We start from the raw sequence: 23,402 nt of genomic DNA, 5'->3' as shown, positions 1-23,402 counted from the left end.
CACTCACTCCCAGCGAGATGCGGTGACTCATTAACATTTGGCGGGGGGGGGGAGTTACGCGGTTCAGTTTGCGACGTCGCGTTTGCAATTCGATGTTAAAAACGTATGACGCCCTGACAACGATTGTTTAAGGGCGCTTTATAAATGATTATTATTGTGATTCTGTCATGGAAGCTGGCTTGTAAGTGTGAATGTTCGTAAGTGTGAATGTTCGGAAGTCGGGTGTTCGTAAGTCGGGTGTCCGTAAGTCGAAGACTAATAGTCGTGCTACCCCACGAAAGCTGTTGCGTGGCTCACAAACGTAAAACATGGACGTGCACATGTACACGTCTTGCCATTATGCTGAAAATTTAAAACCAAGAAGTGAGCGCGCAGCCGAAGGGAAACATTCACACCCACGTTCCTGGTGGGAGGCCGCGCGTGGTCTTTGCACAGCATCCCCAAGAAGTCGCCCACCTAGGGGAGCTGACCACGTTTCCTCGGGCATCAAGGCTGCTTCACTCTGACCGCAGTCTCCAACCACTTCCCTTCGTGAACGTACACGCTCACCACGTGGCTAGCAGCCCGCAGCGATGCGGGCAGCTGCTTTCAAGTCAGCGTGCACTCGTCTCAGAAGGACATCTGACCTGTAAAGTGTGTATAGTCAACAAAATATGACCATTTGCAGACAGCCCATGATCAATCAGTCCACGGCTGGATGAATGCTTCCGCACGCCACGTCGTTCATGGGGGTCGTTCGGTCATAATTCACTTTGGGGTTTGTCACCTTTGTGGCACAAAAACAGCGGGGCATATTACGGGCAGAAGAATATCCTGCATTACCAGAAGATACATTGCCTTGAGTGGTGTATCACGATACAGCTGGCAACATCCGGGGACTTTAAATGTCCCAGGAATACTTATACATTGCCCAGGACAGCTGACCTAGGAAATGTATTTTGCACAACCATATTCACCACACTTCTCGTTTGGGTTGGTGAGGAGAAAAGTGAAGATCTACAACCTGCATTCAACCTAAAGCAAGACCATGATTGTTATTACAATTTTTATTTTATTTTACTAGGTAAGGCCCACTGAGCTTTATCGCTCTTTGTCATCAGCAACCTGGCCACAAATGGTAGCTCAACGGAGTGCCTCATCACGTGGACATTTAAAGCGGCCAAATACTCTAAATGCATGTTGATTCTAAATGTAGAGGGGGGAAATCGGAGGACCCAGAGAAAAATCGGAAGTCATGCACACTCCAAATATACACGCCGCCGCTGTATTAACCAGGGGCAGTAACCCCTTTGTGTTACTGTATGTATTGGTGTTCATAAATATGTGTTGCCTCCACAGAGTAAGTCTGCGACTCAGTTGAATCCACTACACATTTCATCTCCTCGCGCTTCAGTGATTCCCTGCAGGTTCTCTTCAAGGAGCATAAACCATCATCACGCAAACTCCGCTCATCCTCGCAGCAGCAGCTTTTGGCTCACCATCGAACAAAGACGGTTCACCGCATCGCACGCTTTCAGACGCGCTTCTGCGACCGTCTGGAACGTTCTTCTTTCCGATATTAGGAAGTCACTGGAGCTGTGCATTTTTCAATAATCTCGATTGAAAACTAATTTCTTTCGACCTGTTTTTTGTTGTTGAGCTTCTTCTCCTTCTCCCGCACCTCCGATGAACACGGTTGGCTACGTATGGTACGTATGGTACGAAATAAGTTCAACATACGCGTGTATAGAAGTTATGAAACGGCTGCAGAAACTGATCTGTGCCACGGGTGGTGACAATTGACCACTAAGCCGCCGCTGGCTGTTGAAGATGAACATTTTTTTTGCATCGTCATGGCTTGTGAAGGCGAGCGGGGATGGGGCAAAGTGACTTTACAACTGACAATTGTTTTCCAAAGCTGCGCCATATAATAAAACTATCAATGAAAAATCTTATTTAATATTCAGGACTACGTACAGAAGTTCAACATATATGCGTATGTTGAACTTCTTTCGCACCGTACGTAGCCAACCGTGCTAATCGATTCCGTCATGGCGGTAATCGATTCGGTCGTGACGGTATTTTAGCAAGCTCTTGGGAAGAAAAAAACGAGCAGAGGCAGGAAAAATGTTCCATGTACTTAGGGTAATGAAACAACTGTGTGGACTATTTGTGTGTTTACCAAATATATATAGAAACCACCGAGTTTCAAAAATGTAATGTCTCAAAACAATGTCATGGGCAAACACGGGTCTCCAACCAGAGACTAAATGATGTCTTCTAAATGTAAGGAACACTGTGCCCTTTCTCACAATACACAACATTCAGGGGGCTGATTGCAGAGTGTAGAAGCAACACGTGAAAATACTCCAAAGGCAACGCCGATTAAGTCTGTTCTAGGTAACATAGTTCAGCTTTTCACCTTTGACTGCAAATTATAAAAATTATTACGAAACTTAAGTAAAAAAAATGTTTACTGGGGTTAGGGTCACACAGCCATTACAATCAACTCTTTCTAGTGTGAAAAGGAATTTATTCAGAACTGCTTTTTTGCGTCTACTTTGTATTCCTTCCCCCCGCACCTCCGATTAGCACGGTTGGCTACGTACGGTGCGAACGAAGTTCGACATACATACTCGACCTCAGAACTCAACTTACCGACTTCCACTTCACAGCTGCCCTGGGTCCAATAACGCAGCGCAACAATTGCAGCGAGTCCAAGTCCTCCCGTTCATCCCGAGTCCCACGGACGCACGGAGCTCTTGAGACCCACGGGAGGGAAGGATGCACGTGCGGAGTCCACGGATGGCGCGTTCGCAGGTGCAGCGGCGGGGGCGCTCCTCGCGTCGTGCCGAGGGGAGTTTCGCAACCCTCGAGCAACTTCCTCCTCTCGCCACTCAAACCCGCAAGCCACCCAGGACGGGGGCCTTACTCAACAGAAACGCAGCAACCGCCGCCCCCCCCCCACTTCCAACGTTGTCGGCTGGAAAGTTCCTTTATAACCGGGCAACATTTTTTTTGTATGCCAAGAATTGGACAAAATGAAACATTGGTCGTATGTGCTGTATATATGTTGGACCAAAGAAACACTGATGTACCAGCAGACGGAGAACGCAGGAGACACTTCCTCTGTAGGACGTGCAAGTATGTATGCCGAGCTTCTTTCCCACCGTACGTAGCTCCAGTCGCTTCCTATTATCTGCAGGATGCCACCTGTCTTGATTTCCCCAGGACAATCCACTTTGAGGTGAGCATTAAACGTTCAAAGTCCCAGTTTTATCACGTGGTTCTCCCCTCTTCAGAGGCGAAGACCATAGATGCAGTGTGTGCACACCAGGACTGGATGCCACTTTCATGTGAAATCAGCCCACGTCAACTTAAAAGTCGCATCTACCTTTCCTCCGTCGATAGATTATGTTTTGATTGCAAAGTTGAAGGGAAAAATAACTATGAAATTACTCATTAGTAATGCAATAAAAAGGCGTCTTGATGTTTTTTTTAATTAACAGTTATTAAAATACTTGTAAAAATGTAATAAAACAAAGTGATTAAAAGCAATGTAGAATTTAATAATGTGCAGGGAAATTGTGGCTATAAATACAGGGCAATGTGGAAGTTAACAAACTTGTGGTTTTAAAAACTATTAAAATGAGGTTAAGAAGCCATTCAATCAAACTAAATTACTGTATAATGTAGTGCACAACTTATTACGCCTGTGCTCTTGATTTAAAATTTCTGTAGATTTTACATCTCACATAAATTGGTGGGTGTCAGGTTCTTATTGATAGTGCGTGTTTATGTGACAATCAGTGACCCTGGTATTGTACTAAATACCCATGATACCTGGAATGATGGCAACTCGAGTTCATGGATATGAAGTGCTCTTCGTGTAATCTTTACAACAGCAATACCAATACCACGGCAATGCCTAGAAATTTCAGGGTTAAGATGACTTGGAATTGCCTATACCTCAAGATTTTACTCAATTGAGGGATGTATTAGATGGGTCAATACTCGGTATTGACATTACAGGAAAGATTATTATGCACCATCATCATTCTTAATTATGCCACCATTCATGAGTGAAGTCACAGGTTAATGCCACAATCCCAATTGAGTAGTTTGTGGGTTATTTTACAAATTTGGACAAAAATAATGGCACACAATGGCCGACTCTTGTGAATGACATCACAGGATCTTTCACATCCACTCTAAAGCAGACAGCGTATTTGTATGGTTATTACATCCGCAGTATTACCCAGGGCGGCCACTGGATTCAAATCGTGAAACTGCGCACCAATCCAGGAACGCAATCCAATATGCCCACATTACTGCCCAAATTCTGACACACAAGCATGTCACCTTTGGAAAGTACAAATATTTTCCAGACGATGGCTATCTGCTCATCCTTGCACATGCACCCACACATACACACGCAAGTGCACGTATACAACATTCATTGCATTGAAGTTATTTTGTCAAATATCGATGCCTTCAGCAGAACCACATTCTCAAATAAAACAGAATTCTCAGTCTTAGTAAAGTTATTCAGAATTGTTTTTATTTTATTTGTAATTATTTAAAGACCATAAAAGCAAGGTCAACACAACATCAACTTATCCATAATATAGGCACACATACCTCTACACCTGTGTGAAATCGTAAGAATCACGCACCGCTGGCTCTACTCATCTCACCAAGCCAGGATTACCCGCCGCCATTCAACATCTTTAAATCAGTTCACTGGTACATTCAGCAGTGTAACATACACACAGAGGCCAAAAATGCATTTGTTTTGCCATAGAAATGTGGAGTCCGCATTTCTAGAATCCCGTCTTATATTTCGAACGCAATCTCATTCATAACGATTCGTTCGCTGAAACAGTGTTAGACGTCTTGAGTAGATTTTTTTTTATCCTTGTTTTTTTACTCTATATTTTGGGGGTTTTATAAGCAAAGTTACACCGATGATGCTGCTTTAGTTATGCAATGAGGTGAAGAAATGTTCTCTTGAAACACAACGAGCGGAGCAATCCATCAAGTCAGGAAACAGCCCCTAGACATGACACCACAGAAGCACTTCCTGAAATGATGCCAATAACTCTTTCATTCCCAATACAACATGGCACTCGTTCGCGTTTGTAAAAAATACTGTTTACTGCACATTGCTCACTCCATATACCTAGAAACTTCAAGTGGCAGAGCCATGATAAACAAAATTAATAGTATTTTTTTATGTTCCTGCAATAATAGGTGGTCTGGCTGATACCATTAAACCCATTACACTTGAAATCACGGTTTGATCTGGGATGGCTTCCACCAAAATTTTAACCAATAATTCTCAGCATTGCTGGGTCTGTGTGCTGACCGCAATTATGAGCCTCCTGAACCACCTTGGCCCACTCAGCTAAACTCCGTGAAGGCAACCCACGTGCCCTGCAGACACAATCGACCATAAGCTGGTGGGGGGGGGTGTGGCAACTGGCAACTTCAGACCCTGATGTCAAGTACTCAAGTGCACCATCGGGTGGCCAGTAAGGCACTGTGCACTGCTGCGCGGTGGCGCTCACAGCTTGCTCTTCCACTTTCCCTCCTCTCCTTCTCCCACTCTGACTGCAATGGCAACAAAAATAATTGAGAATTCGTTACCGGGAGCAACAAATGCCACACGCGTAACACGGACGTGCGTGCCTACACGAATACACAGCGGGCATAGACACTGGCGAGCGAAGAGTCAGGCGTGGTGGTGCATGCCTCCAATCGAGCACTGCGGAGGCAAGGCTTGGTGGCTCACGTAGAGATTTGTGAAACTCACAAACCCCACTGGGCTGTGGGGTTGCCGTGAGTTGACAGCACAACAAGTGGGTTCGTGAACCTATCGGCATGAAGCGAGGAGCGTCTTCTCCATGATTGGGTTTACCGGGATACTACTTTAGTTTCTTCTCACATTTCAAACGCTCATAAAATGTTAACGGCCACATATCCCGATGCAAGCACCTCCTGAAAAAGAGTTGTGAGACTTGGGCATTCTTGTGTAAATAAATAACATGAATTAAATATATTCAAAATTACATGAGCTAATTATACCATGAACACTTTATAACAGATGCATTGATTTAACTCTTCGCGAACATTATTAAAAGCACAAATGCAATATAAATGTAAAACAGAACACCGATATCAACACACACAGGAACAAACAGAAACACAAGACTATTATGGACATGTGGGTGCTGTTCTGTTGGATGTAACCGCATTCTAATCAGTTTCCTCTCAATGCGTCGTTCCTCATTTCTACAACACAATTTGAGATGTTAGTTGACAAACCCAGCGCCCGAGAAATCAACATGTCAAGAACAGCCCGGATGACAGTGATGTGAACTGGACAATGTTGAATGGAATTCCCATCGATGCTGGACCCACGGGACACTCACCGATTGTGCCCTCCTTCTCCAACTTCTTGAGATGCTGGTGCAGGTTCCAGGATGCTGCCTTATACAAGTGTTCAGGAGTGTCCTAACACACGAAACAAAGGTCGTGAACACACGCGTGTGTAGTGGTATAAGTGTGTTGTGTGCGTTTGTGTGTGTGTGTTGAATTTCAGAAAATGGTGCAATGACATGGTGTAATATAGGTCATACGTTTGTATGTATTTTTGCGGTAGTGTGCTACGCACCCGGCGATCCGGGTTCAATTCCCGCCCACGTATGCGTGTATGTTGAACTTCTTTCGCACCATACGTCGCCAACCGTGACGATTATTTGAACCGGTCCTGGGCCTCCCCTCGGTTGACTCGGCCTCAAATGAGTACCTGATGTGGTGTTTAAACATCGCCACTAGGGAGCCTGTGTGTGCTGTGCCAGCCTTGATAGGTGCTTGCTAAGAGCACCTGTCCCAACAGTGCGTTGAGGCTATACGGGGGATCTCTGTATTTGTCTATTTTGCATGTGGGTTTAGGCGTTGGGAAACAGTTGTCTCCAATTCTGGCTGTTCTTGTCCGGCTATCAGAACTACACAAGTCTCTCCCGTCACCATCCGTCCACAAGCATTCGCTCGATTACGCATGTACTATTCAGCTCTGTGTTAATCCACTGAAGGTTTCCCCACACTGGTCGGTCATGCAGGTTGTTGGCCCACAATGCACCACACTGACCAATCGCGTCCATGTGGCGCTTGGGCAATATGTTCCCTACCCCTGCTTTAACAGGTGCTCCCCAACATAACTCTTAAGAGAGAGTTTCACAACAAGGATGCTATACCAGGGCTGCAATGGTTACCACACCGGACTTGCAATAAAGTATTGGGTATGGCGACCCAGCTCTTCCAAGATGACTGGCCAGCGTGGAGGAGTAGGCCAAGATACCCTTTAGAGAGGCTCTCTAGACCCATCTCTCGTGGAATCCCTTCTGCCAGCGGTGGCATGAGCAAGAGGCTGCACCTTTACCCTAACAGGTATATTACACCATCCAAACGATTAAGAGACTTACATGGGCTTGGGCACGACAAGTCGCGAGAAAACACGCTGGGCAGTAGTCAAGAATAATGTCGGAGTGGCAGAGGATATCGGCAAAGGAGACAGAGCGATGTAGATGCCAGGTGAATTGCTACGCAACGAGATGGCGAGAGGTGACTGCGCCTTGAGTAGGAGGCCTTAATCCAGCGGTGGATCGATTGTGGCTGGCGATGGCGAAGGGAGAAGCCAGGCCTCCCCACCCTCGTCGCTGTGTCGTACCGTGTACACGAGGCGCACGAGCTCCTCCAACGAGAGCTCTTTCCCGGCGTGGGCGCCGACGACGGACATCACCGCCCGCTCGCGTGCCTGCCGGTGTGACACGTAGCTGCGGATTTTCTCCTGCGCATCCTGCACCACCGGCCCGTGGCCTGCGGGAGACACAACGGGTACGACTTGAAGTCGCGCGCAATTTGACGAATCGTCGTCAGCTTCAGGGCCAACGTTTGAATCGACAATCGAATCCCAGGGACACAGTTTCCCAGGACAGTCTTGCAAACTATACTCATCTTGGACTTGTGAGTTCTCACCTGGTTAAACAAAGTCGACTTGAGCCTGAACTGTGGTGTTCAGGGTTAGGCCGTATGTTGAGCATGCCAGCAAAATCCTTTAATCCACCACATGCGGCTCTATCGAAGGGGCATAACGTAGAACACACCATCACAGGACCAAAAAATAATGAATGTCTCCCGTGCTGTGCCGAAAACTGTCAATATATACACACACTTATATGTCAACTTGACTCTTTGCAAAATTCATGGGTACTTTTTGGCTCTTGGTCTGTTCCAGGTTGGCCACCCCTGTGCTAAAATGTAATATTCTGTCACGTTTGGACCGTCTCGTTTGTATTGTCTCACTTATTTGGTGTCGATAGTACCGTACACGACTGTTCGCAAGGCCGGATTATGGACCGGGCCAGTGGGGCCAGTGTCCCGGGGCCTCGGACTGCCAGGGGGCCTCCAAGCCTCAGGCCTGCGCGCGGTGCGTGGCCCAAGACTTCCGAAGGAAGTTGAACACCAGGGCCCTCAGTGCGCACAGGGCAAGCTGACCACGAGGTCCCTGGGTGCTTATAGCGTGAGCTCACAACTAGGGCCACCCAGACCCCTCAGTGCTTACACAGTGAGGGCCCTCCAGACCCCTTGGCGTTTAAAGCGTGAGCTGACCACTAGGGCCCCTGGGCCCCTCAGCGCTTACAGTGTGAGGGCCCCGAGGCCGCTTGGTGTTTAAAATCGCTGTCCAGCACTCAGTGGAGTGCTCGGGCAGAGTCAACCATAGAAATTACACCCACATTAGAGAGGCTTTCGGTGGTATGTGCAATGATGATAATGAGAAAAGAGATCCTCGAATTGAGGCCGCTGGACTATGTGCTAAATTGGACACCTTAGAGATGGTGTTCATGGCACATTTCTGGGACGTCATACTTGACCGGTTCCACGCTACAAGCATGCACCTACAGAAAAGTGACATTGACATCTCTGTAGCAGCGCAGCTTTTGTCTTCGTTGAGGGATTTTGTGGTGGGACAGCGAGACCAGTTTGAGGCTTTTGAAAGAGCAGCCTTAAATGTGACAAGTGTCTCTCAGTCATATAAGTACGATCTTCAGTGAAAGAAGAAATACAAAACATTTGCAGATGAGAGCTCAGAGCCAGGTGTGACACTTGAGGGGAGGGAGAAGTTCAAAATAGAAACATTTCATGTGGTCATTGATAAGCTAGTGGCATGCCTTGAACATCGCTTGGACGCTTACAAGCGTTTGACCAGTCTCTTTGGAGTTCTGTTTATGTCAGATCAGGTGTCTAACAGTGATGTCATAGTGTAAAAGGTAAATGCACTCTCCGCTGCATATCCATCAGACCTGGACATGAACCTTGCCAACGAACTCTGAGGGTGAGAAGTGCCCAACTAAATTGCTTGAGACGTTGCAGGCATCTTAATCTGCAGTCAGTGTTCCCCAATGTTTTTGTGGCACTTCGGATTTTTCTAACTTTGCCAGTGACAAACTGCCAGGGTGAGTGGACATTTTCCCTTTTAGGCAAAATAAAAAATGAGCTGCGGAGTAGCACGTCCCATACACGTCTCAGCTCATTGCCACTTATGTCAATAGAATCAGACCTTGCCAGACAGCTAGATTTTGACGATCTAGTGGATGATTTTGCGAGGAGGAAGGCAAGACAGACACCAATATAGTAAAGTGGGGGGGGGGGCCTCCAAAAGACATGTGCTCAGGGGCCTCACGGGACCATGATCCGGCCCTGACTGTTTACCCCATTAGCATAAATCTAACGTGGGCATATCACTTGCACAAGCTGTAACTGACCAATTCTCACGCGTACACTTTGATGCATTTATGGCGAGCATTGTCAATTCGATTTCTATACTTAAATCCGCAGGCTACATCTGTCCAGTGTCCGCCTCCTCCTCGTCACCCCACACCACCCAACCCCCCTTTCTTGTCTGATGCCGAGAACGCGATTTGTGCTTTCAGCTGGACACGTTCTACTCTGCATCAACCTCCGCTCGGTGGGAGCTCACTTCTTCTTCTTATCCTCCTCCATTGCCCCCCCCTGCCGCCCCACGTCTCCCACTCTCCTCTCCCCCTGTTTAAGTTTATGCTTACACCTTTGCGAGCACCTCCTGCCTCCAATAGACCTTTCACTTTTCAGAGACACCGACCCTGTTTGTTGAATCGTTGTCCGGTTTGCTCCTCTCGCGGCAAGAAAGAATACCCCCAAACGTACGGAACTGAACACAAATTGACCCGACTGTGAACACCTCCATGGCTTATTGCTACCCTGCTAATATCTGCCCGTACATCCCCCTTTTCTGATGACTGCGCATTGAGACACAATTAAATTTCGATGCGATATACAGGCAACTCCACACTGTGATATTTTGCATTTATGAATAACTATGAGAAAAAATAAAACGTATGCATAAAACACAACGAAGTTTATCTTCTTCCTTGGCCACAAGTCCCATTATTGAATAGGGTCAGCTGCTCAGGTCGCTCTCTCTATGCTCTTGCCTTTAGCATCACGGTTCAAGGCAGCATCCAACAAGCATGACCCTGCTGATGAGCCGCAGGAAGTAGAAATCTTAAGAGTTTGCTGGAACTAACCCTATTGCAAAAAGTTGGCGTGAAATTGCCCAAAGGTCGATGGAATAAATATTTATTCCATTTCTAAGGGTGACGAACCATCGTCTGTACATGCATGCATGCATAAAAGGGACAAGCTAACCATGTGATTTCTCAGCAGCCTGTTACATCGTTAGGCTAATGAGCTTAGTTTATTTACCATCCAGGGTCTGGATGGGCAACCGCCATGCATGTCAAGTGGTATAGGCTACAAAGTGCAGGGTGGCAGGAGAGGGGGCCGCACAGAAAATTACACTGTTGTACTGTGCTTCTATGCCCCATGTCTAAGCATCTTAGACATGGGGCATATACGATGCATCAGCATAAGCCGTACTAGGCTTTGGCAACAGTGGTCTCTCCGTTCACATTCCCAGCTCCCTTATCAGTGCTCGACAGCCTGACCTGAGCTCACAGCTCATACGGCCCTAACTCACTCGCCCACAATGGGGAAACAATGACGCGGACCCTTCAGCAGGCTTGTGAAAGAAAGAAAAACCGCGGTAAGTCTGGTCAGCATTTTATTTCAAGCTCACAAGGCTTTGGGGGGTGGGCACTTCCGTCAAAAGCCTGGCACACAAATGCCCTTCGTGTGAATCGGGCTGTATCAGACGGTGAGCAGCACCAAACCGCCAGGGGCTGGGCACTGTCAAGGGATACATCAACCCAATGCGTGTATCTCAATGCCTCTATTGTGCACACGTGACGTGCATCGCAGTGGGATCTTTACAGAAAACACGACACAAGCCTTGACACTCTTTCTCAGAATCGTGCCGTTGGGTGGCAAGTTTGGCCAATTTGTGTTAAATAAGTGTTTGTGTATCAGAACATACTGGAGTATCCAGCGGAAATTCGTCACACGCCAGGAGATAACAATCAAAGGGCTGTACAGATAGTTTCATGAATGAAGTTGCTCTCCTGGCATCTCCTGGTCACCATGTAGCCCAGCAGATTTGAGCATTTCAGGGATCTGTCATCCACCAACCCTTGCCTTCTAAGCAGTGGATTAAACATGTCCACCACTGGGCCCAGCATCTCTCTCTCAGTCTGCCTGTTACTTTACTGTGATCTCCATGGCGCTTGAACCAATGTTTGTTCGGAATGCTTTGGCTTTCTCCCACACACAGATAAACCGGATGTATAAAAGACGATGGGTATTATTTCCAAGTTGAGATCAGGGCGAGACCAACTGGATATCTGCCAACTTGGCATCACGGTCTGTTTGATGTGGCTACAGTAAATATATGATTGCAATGATAGTTTTGCAACACTTGCTGGTGAATAATGTGAAAAAGGTTCAACATGTCCAAAATAACATTCATACATATGCAAAATAGTCATCGTTTGTGCAATTAGCTGCACAGTGAGATTGGTGAAAAGCAATAAGGTGGGCAAATATTCACATCTCTCTGAATGGCATGGTATTGAGGCATAAATATCAGGCAATTGTCTGGGCAGTATTGCAAAATTATGTCCTTAACATGGCTTATGGATATCCTCCAGTATAAATACATTTTCTGATTCTGATTATGGGTATCACTGGGTATGACGATGCAGGACGTGAGTTTGACTGATATGGTGTTTGGCGTACTGATCAGTACCATGGTACAAGAGAAATTTGATGAGCCCCCTGATAGACTCCTGCCAGGCGGCACGTCCCACTGGGCAAAGACCCCGGGGCCAGCCCAGGACACGCTGCTGGTGGGACTACGTTGCTCGGCTGGCCTGGGAACGCCTGGGAAATCCCCAGGAAGAGCTAGAGTCTGTCTCCAGGGAAAGGGAGGTTTGGACCGCCACTACTCAACGCGCTGCCGTAGCGACCCTCGCCAGACTGAGAAACGAACGAACAAACGATTGTATGAAGTAGATATTTTTTCAACGTCATGGTATAATATCCCGTACTTTTGAGTTTCATGGTATTGCATTATTAGTGACTGCATTGACATGAAAGTACACATGGCATACTATGTTTAATTGGAATTAATTTTATTCAACTTCATTTCATACAGTACCTTATCATGATAATTGGCATCTCAAAGCACTTTACAATGCCATATGCCCTTTCAGTGTCATGCTATCACGTTAACTGCTCACAAAGAAATTGGAATAAAATCTGAACAGTGCGTGGCAAGTCGAGTAAATTCATGAGGAGTGGGGGAGCGAGGCATCGGCATTTATGTCGCGCCCCTTGTGAATACCGGGCCCCCCCCAGGGAAGCTGATAGTCCAGGCCAGCAGTGACCGGATTTAACGAGCTCCGACTGATACAAATCTCGGTCTCGCCGCCAACTGCAGCTCTGACGTCCTGGTGCCCTGGGCCCACACTTTGGGTTCTAGAGCTTAAGGTCGAGGCTCCGTCGGCAGCCGAGTGCCGTTTCATCAGCATTCCCGCTCGCGTATAAACTCACAGGCACGCGTACGTGTGCGTGACACCCGCGTGTCCCCTGGGTGTCGGTGGTTACCGGGGTATATGAGCTTGGGCTTGAGATTAAGCAGCAGGTCGAGCGAGCGCATGTACGTGTAGAGGTCCTCGAACACGGCCGTGCCCTCGCCCAGGATGCAGTCGCCCGAGAAGACTGAGCCCTCCTCCTCCAGCAGCAGCACCATGTGGTCGTCCGTGTGTCCCGGTGTGTACACCACCCTGCACGCGCGCCGCACCGCCCACGCCAACCAGTGCCGTCGGCGGTTATTGTGGGTTCTCGCACACGCGCGGAAACCGAACTCACTCCGGCAAACGACGCCGATTGCTTACCGGAGCGTGGCTCCCTCGGTGGTGATGACGTCGCCATCGCGCAGGAATGTGTACTCCAAGCCCTCACTGCCCAACACCTCCTCGCGCCGCGGCGGTACTCGCGGTAGTTTCGACAGCCGCACGCCGGCACCTGCACTCCACCACCACCACCGCCGCCGCCACCACCACGTTCACCATCACCATCCACCACATCACGGCAAAACTGGCTACACTGCCAAAGTACTCACCCGCACACCATTGTCACCTTTACAAATACAGCTGCGTGCCTCAGAGAGCGAATGCCATGTAAGTGTACCGAGCTGGCACCGGTATGTATGTATACATGTTCAGCTTCTTTCGTACCATACGTAGTCAACTGTTTTAATCGGAGGTGCAGAAAGAATGCCGCGTTCCCATGGCCACTCGGAAGGGAACCGGCTTGGCTCACAAACCAGGCAAGTGCTCTCAGCATGGATCCCCATGTTGGCCTTACCGGGTCAATGCCAGCACCAACTGGGCCAAATGGTACATGTTTTGCTGGTTGTTTGGCTTTCTTTTCTAAGGGATTACAGGTGGCCGCAACATTTTGCCTCCTGAAGGCAGGAAACCCACTACATGCCACACCCAGAGCCACGCGGCTAATGATGCCGATGGCATCACCAAGTCCCGCACATCACCTACCATCCAGCGGCACACGTGGGAACAGTTGAAAAATGTTTCCAGCTATTTTCCGTGTTATCCCATTAGTTAAGTAATGTAAATGACAATCGATAGCATAATTAATGATTTCAATAATCAAATAGTTCATCTTTGCGCAAGACCAGTTTTTCTCTACCTCCTCGTGGTGCCGGACGGGCAACGCTGTCGTGGGCAGTGCTGTGGGGGGAGGGCCAATTCCGTTTGGACTTTCCCCTCATGGTGTTTGTGACCACCACAGCGGCCAAAAGGAGGCTCTGGACAGGTGCAAGGGGCTGATAACCTCTCCACCTTCAATTAATTACCGCTAAACCACGACGGAATTTGTTTATTAATAAGCTTGTGCCGGAGGCCCCGGGGGGACAGGCATCTATGATGTCTCCTGGCCAAACCCCATTTGGCGGAGCCAGGAGACTGAATCCTTACCCTCAGGGCTCCTCCAGAAACAACAACAAACCACGTGTGGCCATGTGGAATGTTTGAACACTCACTGCGGAGGAGAGGCTGCCACTCCTCTGTCAGAAGCTGGACCGGTACCGCCTAGATCTCTGTGGTATTCAGGAGGTCCAGTGGACCGGCTCTGGCTCCTGCCACCATGAGGGGTAGACAGTCCTCTTCTCGGGGCAGGAGACTGCCATGAGGTGTGGGAAGCTGTAAGCCCCAGACTAATTTAGGCTCGCCTTCCCATCAACCAGAGGCAAGGAGTGGTGGTCATGGTTACTTATGCACCCACTGAAGACGAACATCCCTGGAGGGATGCCGGCAAGGTCGTTGAGTCAGATGCCTTCTATAACCTCGTGTCACAGGTGCGAGCTAAAGTGGCCCCTCGGGATAGAGTCATCTTGTTGGGTGACTTCAATGCCCGAGTTGGTCATGATGCTGGCTCCTGGTCTGGAGTGATTGGAAGGCATGGGCCAGATCAGCTCAATAACAACGGCAGGAGGCTGCTAGATTTTTGTGCAGCCCATGGGCTTGTAATTACCAACACGCTGTTCCGGCATCGGCGCATCCACATATCATGGATGCATGCCGGGTCCAAGCAAGAACATCTGCTAGACTACATAGTGACGGAACAGCGGATGCGGGCCCATGTCCTTGACACCAGGACCTACCGTGGAGCTGATCTGCCTACTGATCATGGAGGTTTACCACAGCCTTCGCTCAGAGGTTCGGAGAGCCGTAAGGTGCTGGAAGGATGGGTGGTGGTCGCGGGTTGCTGAGATGGAGTCTGCCTCAATGGCCCGTGATCACAAATCGCTTTAATTCCATCAAAAAGTAACCTGCAGCGCCACACCTATTACCATAATTAGGGGAAGGAACGGTGATCCAATCTCCGACCCCCAGGAACAGGTTTGCAGATTTGCTGAGCATTTCTGTTAGGTCCTGGGGAAGGGGACATCCCTCAGCCTAGATAACGTGGGACAAAGTGGGGATGACCCTGCCGAGGCTGCGGTGCCTCAAATATTGGAAGTCACCCCCTGTGAGTGGCTGGCTGAGGTGCCATCTGTTGATGAAGTACTGCAGGCGATCCAAAGTCTGAGACCAGGAAAGGCACCGGGCAGATATGATCTCCCAAGCGAAATGCTGAGGGAGGGTGGCGTTTGTGCACAGACTGCCCTACATGACATCATAACAGTCTGGACCACTGGACGGGTTCTGCAGGACGGGTTCCGCAAGACGGGTTCTGCAGGACTAAAACGATGCCCTGGTGGTCCCCCTCTTTAAGAAGGGGGAGCGCACAGACTGTAACAACTAAAAGGGCATCTCACTCCTCAGTGTGCCAGGAAAGGTCCTGGCATCGCCTTGCTAGGCACGCTGAGGAGAGATTTGCGGAGCCCCCATGCGGTTTCAGGAAAGGGCGGTCCTGCACAGATGCCATATTTTCTGTCCGTCTGCTACAGCAGAGATGTAGGGAATTCCAATAAGACCTACATCTCTGCTTTATTGACCTGGTCAAGGCCTATGATACCATCAGTAGGCCTGGGCTCTGCATTCTTTTTGCTTACGGAGTCCCTGACCCTCTGCTCACGATCATCAAGGACCTTCATGATGGTGAGCGGGCCCGGGTAAAACTACGTGGCCGGGAGTCAGAGCCATTCCCTGTGCACCTTGGGGTGCGACAGGGATGTCCTCTAGCTCCCACATTATTTAACATCTATTTCGACCACGTAGTTCGTAAAGCCTTCAATAGCTGTACCGGAGGAATTTTCATCTGGTACAGATACAATGGGAGACTGATCGATGCCCGGGTGCGGTCAAGGGATGGCTCCCTATTGCTCAACCATGTTATGTATGCCGATGATCTGGTAATTGCTGCTCACTCAGAGGAGGAGTTGGAGGCACTGCTGCTGAACCTGGAGCCCCACCAAAACTAAGCATCTTCATGGGTATTTTGTAGCATCGGACACTGTACCCTCACAACTCCCAATTGGTGATGGGGTAGTTGTGGAGAGAGTGGAGAGTTTCCCATACCTGGGCAGTGTGCTCATGACCGGCTCCGGTTTAACAGCAGAGGTCTCACTCCGAATCAGTCGAGCGGCATTATCTTTTCATCGGTTGCGTAACGTTGCGTGGAAGCTCCCTGGTCTGTCACTCCGCACGAAGCTTCAGGTCTTCTCGGCCAGTCTTTCCATCCCTTCTCTACTCTTGCGAAACGTGGACCCACCTAATGGAACATCTTCGCCGGTTAAAAACATTTAGGCTGGCCTGCCTACGATCCATCCTGGGTTTAACCAGGCTGGATTGTGTGAGCTCACAAATCCTTGAAAGTCCCATCGGTGAGCTCCTCCGGCAGGCAAGGCTGCGTTGGCTGGGCCATGTAGCCCACATGCCCAGCCACCGCATGCCTAAACAGCTTTTGTTCGGCCGGATCGAGGGGGCTAAACGGGTGCGGAATGGGCGAGAGAAGAGATGGAGTGATGTGGTACAGGAGGACTGTGGAGCTGAGTGGACTTGCCAATGACTGGTACCAGCAGGTGTCAAGATCGGCCTCTGTGGAGGAGGCTCGTGAAGGACGCTATTAGGCAGTTGGAGGCAGTTGCCCTCCAACAACAACGGAGGGCGGAGGAGCGACGCTCACAACAATGAACAGAGAGCCGGGTGGCTAAAGCACAGCAAGTTGGCACAGTAGAGGGCACAGGTGGTTCATCAGCCAGTCGTCTCGGTCAGTCGACCTGTGGCACCTGGGTCTGCCTCGTGACCTCCTGCCAGCGGGCGTTCGACACTTCACGTGGCCTCAGGGTGCCCATAGCCTGGCACAAGCGTCGTGGTGATGTCACCACCGCTTAGTGGCGAATGGCGGTTGTTGTTTTTGTTGTGGGACTATGGAGGTGGGATTGGTGGATTATGCAGTGACCATGCAGTATGTATGTTGAACTTCTTTCACACAGTACATAGCCAAACGCACTCATCGGAGGAGATCACCAAGTTGATAGCAGTGCGCAAGACACCCACCTATAGGGACATTCAGGTGGTTGGTAAAGCAGATTACTGACCTAACTATGGACTTTATTGTGTTGTCATTCTTTGTGTTTTTTTCCTTATGGACACTCCGGTTTCCTCACACTCTCTCTCCATTTATACCCACTACACACGCACCGATGGCGAGGGCACGGCAGACATCGGAGATGCCCCCAACGTGGTCATGGTGCCAGTGCGTGAGGAGGATCTCCTGCACGCTGCTGCCCAGCTGCGCCAGTGCCGTCTGCAGGTTCGCCACGTACTCGGGAATGTTGGGCTCCCCCGTGTCGATCAGCACTCGCCTGCCGGTGTCAAGCACACGCACACGGGAGCACATTGCAGCGCCGAAACGAGAACGAGACAACATGCATACGCATGGATTCTGCCACGCTTTACAACAAGCGGTTCTCCGTGTATCCAATGAGCAATTGTTATGTTCAAACCGCACGACGCAATGTCACACAGTGCGTGCCATGTGACGTCGTGAGATGACATCACACGTGACAGCCATGATGACTGTCGGTACAGCAGCTGTTTGTGAGGCATTAGCAATTACAATCAGCTGTTGCTTTTCCTCAACATCTGCTTGAATGACACGAGATAAAAACACGATTATTGACAATGACCCAATGCTCTCTGGGTATGGGAACACTTAAACTTTTTTTACGTTTGTCATCAGAGCTTTGGTTCACAATTTATCAAGAGTCTGTTTGTATATTTGCAGTACAGCATATGCATGCATGCAGTCATACACATAACTAGTACAATACTAAGCACATCACTCGTACAAAACCATACTTCCAGATACACTGGGTAGCTTATGTACTTTGATTTCACGTTCCGTACTTTGGCCTGCTTTGATATGATGCAGCTGTGTACTCCCCATGCACATATCTGGTTAAAGTTTAAACGGATGATGCGGAGGTGGTGCCTCACTCCAGCCATTGTTGTGCGTAATGCTCACCACTCCATAAAAAAAAGGTGTAAAATCTATGTGAACAATAACTGTTACACTATTTCTGTACACGCACGGCCCTTTAGTGAATCCACGGTTGCATGAGGACCACCCCACGTCGTGTGGGTGTCACATCCCACCACCAGTGGCGGCTTGTCAATAGAGGGCGCTGGGGCGCCGCCCCCATCAAGATTCAAGAAATATACATATACAAAAATTATATAAAAATACATAAATAAAATATTTTTTTCATACTATGTGCCGGCTGGTCGTAAGAAAAGCATCAGCATTTAATAAAAACTGGCTTTAATCGGTCAACTATTTTCTATGTTTTTCAATGTGTTTCATGCGGGACGCCGGACAAATGGATGTCTATGTGAGACTTTAAATTTTCGGACAGCATGTGACCTGAAGCTGGTCTCTAATTGGTTTCTTAAAGATTCTCCTCAGGGCGCAAGTCGTTGCGTCACTGGCCAATCAGAATTGGATACATGTTATTTTATCCAATCTGATTGGTTCTCGTCACCTGTCATTCAACTTTACGCTCTGGGCCACTACTGCGAGTGCGCAGGCGACACCACTTCGACACTTGCTAGGCTGATCAAATTTTTTGTGTAAACAATGGCAGCAGTTCATCCAAATTCTGTAATTTATTTACAAAAAAACCCTTTCACAAGGCTTTCGCTGGAAGAAATAAAAAAGATAAAGGATCTCGGACCGGACCAACCCGATTTACAAATCCAGCAGCAGGCCAGTGACAGAGGACGAAGCTACACACGAAGCTTCACCCGCGCTTGTTATGAGAAACGGAGGTGGCTGGCTGGATGTGATGTTAGCAATTCTCTTATTTGTTTTCCCTGTCTTTTATTTCAAAGTGTCGGCACTGAAGTTTTGTGGACAACGACGGGGGTAAGAGACCTCAAACATCTCTCTGACAAATGCAAACGTCATGAAAGTAGCCGCAGCCATATTGATAATAGCATGACACTAACGTTTTTGGGCAGAGTTAGCATTGCTGAACAACTAGATGAAGGCTACAGGATTGGCATTAGAAGGCACAACGAAGAGGTGACAAAAAATCGACACATACTGTCCAGAATAGACTGTGTAAAATGTTGTGGAGCATTTGAGTTGACGTTACGTGGCCATGATGAGAGTGAGAGCTCAGATAACCCCGGTATATTTCGCGGGTTGGTGGATTTTGTTGCCTCTCTTGATGGAGCATTGAAAGAGCACCTTGACAGTGCTACTGTATTTAAGGGAACGTCGAAAGCTATACAGAACGAGCTACTGGACTGTATGTTGTCTGTTACAAGAGAAGAAATAATCAAAGAAGTCCAGACAAGTAGTTTTTTATCAATCCAGGCAGATTAAACAACAGATATTGCCACACAGTCCCAACTTGTGCTTGTGCTGAGCTACATCGACGACAAAAATAACGTGCAGGAAAGATTTTTTGAGTTCATCCCTCTGCAGTCAGCTACAGCTGAGTCGATTGCTACTGCACTAAAAGAGCGTCTTGCTTCTATCCTTCCTAAGGATCAGAAAAGTAAGCTCATCTGCCAGGCATATGATGGGGCCAGCGTGATGAGGGGTGCCACTGCAGGTGTTCAGAGAAAAATACAAGATGTGTACCCAAATGCCCACTACATCCACTGCTACGCACATCAGCTCAACCTGATAATGCAACAGGCCACGTCTCACATATCCAAGACGAGAACATTTTTTTCTAACATTGGTGGATTTGCCAGCTTTTTTTCTAAGTCACCCAAGCGGACATGTTTTCTGGATAAAGTGGTTGCCCATAGACTGCCAAGATCCAGCAACATCAGATGGAACTTTCATAGCCGTGCCATTAATACTGTTTTTGAGCACAGAGAGGATCTCATTCACTGTTTTGAGAGCATACAAAACTCAGGTGACTTCGACCCCAATACTGTCAGAGAAGCAGGAGCCCTGGCCATGCTACTGGAGGATGAGGATTTTAAGTTCTTTCTGGAACTTTATCACCACATCATGCCACATGTAGACTTCCTCTATGCCAAGCTCCAGAAAAAGAACATTGACTCAGTCCATATCAAAGTGAGCATCCAACAGTTCCAACAAGAAATACAAAAGATCAGGTAACTTTATTCCTGTAATATGATCATTATTTGCTTTCTCTTTCATTTTTAACTCTCTTTATCCTTTGCCAAATTTATAATAAATTATCTTTGTCCTTTGCAGAAACTCTCTCCACTCCATTGGTGAGCAAAGCAGTGGTTCTCGTCCAACAAAGAGGCGCCGGGCGCTCAGTTCGGAAGACCGTGAAAGGATTGCAGCAGAGGTGAGTTTGTTATAGAAATCAGTCAAAATACCATTTTACATTATTGTTGTGCTGCAGAGATGTCCTGCCTACATATCATATTCTACAGACTCAAGAAAACATTTTTAGTTTGGTATAAATCCTAACAAAAATCTTAATTTTAATATACAATAGCATCCCAAAAATAATAAATTGGCAACATAAAAATAAATGATCAAATGAAATTTGAAGCCACCAAAAACTACAGTCTTGTATGGGACAAAAACTCAAATGGCTCTATTTTTCTTTTGAAAGTAATTGCAACTGTGACAATTAGTGGTCTACTCCAGGCTACTACCTTACATTTATATATCTATTTGTTTAATTATCTCTATAGGTCTGTGACACAATCCTGGGACACACTAGGGAGCGTTTCTCCTTCACAGACCACCTTGTCTGTGCCACCTTGTTGCAGGGGGACAGGTTTGATGAGTACAAGGATACCTTTCCTGAAGATGCATTGAGCAGCACCATGAGAGCATACCCGATGCTCAGTGGAAGCAAGCTGAAGACGGAGCTCAGTCTCATCTACAGCAAGGAAGAGTTCAGAGCCTGCCGTGGTGCTGTGGACCTATTCCAGCTGTTTATGGAGAATAATCTCGAAGAAGTCTTTTCCGAAACTGTGACTCTCCTAAAAGTTATCATTACCACACCCATGACCACGGCTGAAGCTGAGAGGTGCTTCTCAACCTTGAAACGAATAAAAACTTTTCTCAGAAACACCATGACCCAGGAGAGGCTGAATGCACTGGCATTGCTGTCCATGGAAAAGAGACTTGTTACGGAGATGACTGACTTTAATCAGAGAGTAGTTGAGAAATTTGCTGGCCAGAAAGAAAGAAGAGCAAAATTTAGGTTCAAGTAGGAAACATGCTTTTTGGTACTTTGGTCTGAAATGTATATAAAAGAGAAACATTTATGTTCAAGTAGGAAACATGCTTTTTGGTACTTCTTTTGGTCTGAAATGTAAATAAAGATCATCAAAATTTATATTCAAGTAGTCAAAATGGTTTTTGGTACTGCTTTATATTTATTTGCCCCCCTCAATAAAATAAAAAAAGATGCGCCCCCCCCCAAAATAAATATCACCAGCCGCCACTGCCCACCACCCTGGTCAGTATTGGTGTGGTTTGTGACTGTTTTCGTTGTTTTTCAGCCTTGCCCACGCTGGCGTTATGCTGAAAAATCGGCAAGGAATTAATGTACCTGTGCAATTTGTACTTATGTCATTTATTTTGTTGTTTAACTTTGCTATACTTTGTACTTCTATCGTTCAAACTTGATTTGAAGCTTTCGTGACTGCAGGAATAACTCTTTGGTTCTTTCGGTAAAGTCACGAATGCAACACAAGCAATCATTATCAGGTAGAAAAAAACCTATTGTTTTATTTTTTACCTACCTGACTTTACCGAAAAACCTAAGAGTATGAATCCTTGCAGTCACGAAAGCTTCAAATCTACAAGCAATCATCATCAGTTCTAGATTTGAAGCTTATTATTTATGATTCTTTTATTTATTATTTATTTCTATTATTTCTTTCTATTATTTGTATTACTTATTTTTATTAGTTATTTTTACCTACGTGACTTTACCGGAAAAAAAAACCTAAAATTAATCATCATCAGGTGTGAAACCCACAGCAAGAAAAATTGGGAATGGAACCTCACGCTCGCTCAGCCAGGTGAGAGACCACGGGACCCCCGTGGTCTCTCACCTGGCTGTCTGTATCCCATTGTTCTTCACCAACTTGCAGACGATAAGACATCATCAGTGCCGCGGGTGGCCACACCATTTGAAACCACTGGTGGGGTTGACAGCAGCGCGATGAGGATGGCGATGGGAGGGGGGTGTTTTCGTCATGTGTGTATTGTCATGGGGCCTTGCGATGAAGACAACTGCAGTGCCCCCCCCCCCCCTACCTGCTGCCCGTGCCCACCAGGTACGTGTTGGTCCCCTGCAGAGTCATGGGCCCCGGGTTACAGCCCAGCACCCGGAACACCCGTGAAGACAGCTGCTCCAGCTTCGGGATAACCGTGGCCATCGCTAACGACTCTGTTCAGCAGCAGCAGCAGCAGCAGCAACAACTGCAACAACAACAACAGCAGCAGCAGCAACAACAACAACAGCAGCAGCAGCAACAACAACAACAGCAGCACAGCAACAACAACAGCAGCAACAGCCGCAGCCGGCGCGTCACGGGCGATGAAGACGACCGCGACGGTTGCGTCTCAACCAGATGATTGACGTGACGTCATCGCGCACGAGCGTGTTCCGACAACGTTAAAGTGACGTGCACAGTGACGTCATCGCGCACGAGCGTGCTCCGACAAGGTGAAAGGGACGTGAGCAGTGACGTCATCGCGCACGAGCGTTTTCCCGATAGAGTTTCAGTTTCATTTATTTGGTTGAGCCCTGCGAGCCGTTCGGCTCTTGAATCACGTCTATAATAAAACGCCCGTAGGCGATGACGTCACGGAGTGACGGAGTGACGTCATCGCCTACGGGCGTTTAATTATAGACGTGAAGACGTGGGGAGTGACGACATAACGCAACGCACCCCCTCTACGAAACCGTCGGTTCGCTTAATAGCAATGAT

General features: G+C 47.8%; 2 protein-coding genes across 3 annotated transcripts in view; both read right to left on the bottom strand.

Moving 5' to 3' along the window:
* Window positions 1-2,786, bottom strand: part of LOC133344281 (MFS-type transporter SLC18B1-like) — a 104,707-nt gene extending 101,921 nt beyond the window's left edge. The window contains exon 1 of the mRNA XM_061554370.1: window positions 2,638-2,786. The gene's annotated coding sequence lies outside the window, so the exon portion shown is untranslated. The remainder of the gene's footprint in view (window positions 1-2,637) is intronic.
* A 1,732-nt stretch (window positions 2,787-4,518) lies between these two features.
* On the bottom strand, window positions 4,519-23,031 carry LACTB2 (lactamase beta 2). 2 transcript variants are annotated; one of them, XM_061554368.1, is made up of 7 exons: window positions 22,726-23,031; window positions 17,646-17,809; window positions 13,374-13,503; window positions 13,084-13,262; window positions 7,712-7,860; window positions 6,414-6,495; window positions 4,519-5,592 (listed from the first exon to the last, which is right to left on the bottom strand). In XM_061554368.1, the coding sequence occupies exons 1-7, from the start codon at window positions 22,845-22,847 to the stop codon at window positions 5,546-5,548; spliced, it is 873 nt and encodes a 290-aa protein (XP_061410352.1). In that variant the 5' UTR covers window positions 22,848-23,031; the 3' UTR covers window positions 4,519-5,545. The 2 variants fall into 2 exon arrangements, with proteins under 2 accessions (XP_061410352.1, XP_061410353.1); XM_061554369.1 differs by lacking the exon at window positions 4,519-5,592 and adding an exon at window positions 5,618-5,979.
* Between the last annotated feature and the right edge of the window lie 371 nt (window positions 23,032-23,402).

The sequence above is a fragment of the Lethenteron reissneri genome, chromosome 19 (assembly GCF_015708825.2).
Source record: "Lethenteron reissneri isolate LAM-NWPU_2019-01 chromosome 19, ASM1570882v1, whole genome shotgun sequence".
Lineage (NCBI taxonomy): Eukaryota > Metazoa > Chordata > Hyperoartia > Petromyzontiformes > Petromyzontidae > Lethenteron > Lethenteron reissneri.
This window is presented reverse-complemented; position numbering and strand designations above follow the sequence as displayed.

Coding starts and splice junctions, on each gene's coding strand:
- LACTB2 (XM_061554368.1), bottom strand. CDS start 22,847: ATGGCCACGGTTATCCCGAAGCTGGAGCAGCTGTCTTCACGGGTGTTC. Junction 13,263..13,373: donor ACCGAGGGAGCCACGCTCCG/GTAAGCAATCGG, acceptor GCGCGCGTGCAG/GGTGGTGTACACACCGGGAC. Junction 7,861..13,083: donor GCCCAAGCTCATATACCCCG/GTAACCACCGAC, acceptor TGTCTCCCGCAG/GCCACGGGCCGGTGGTGCAG.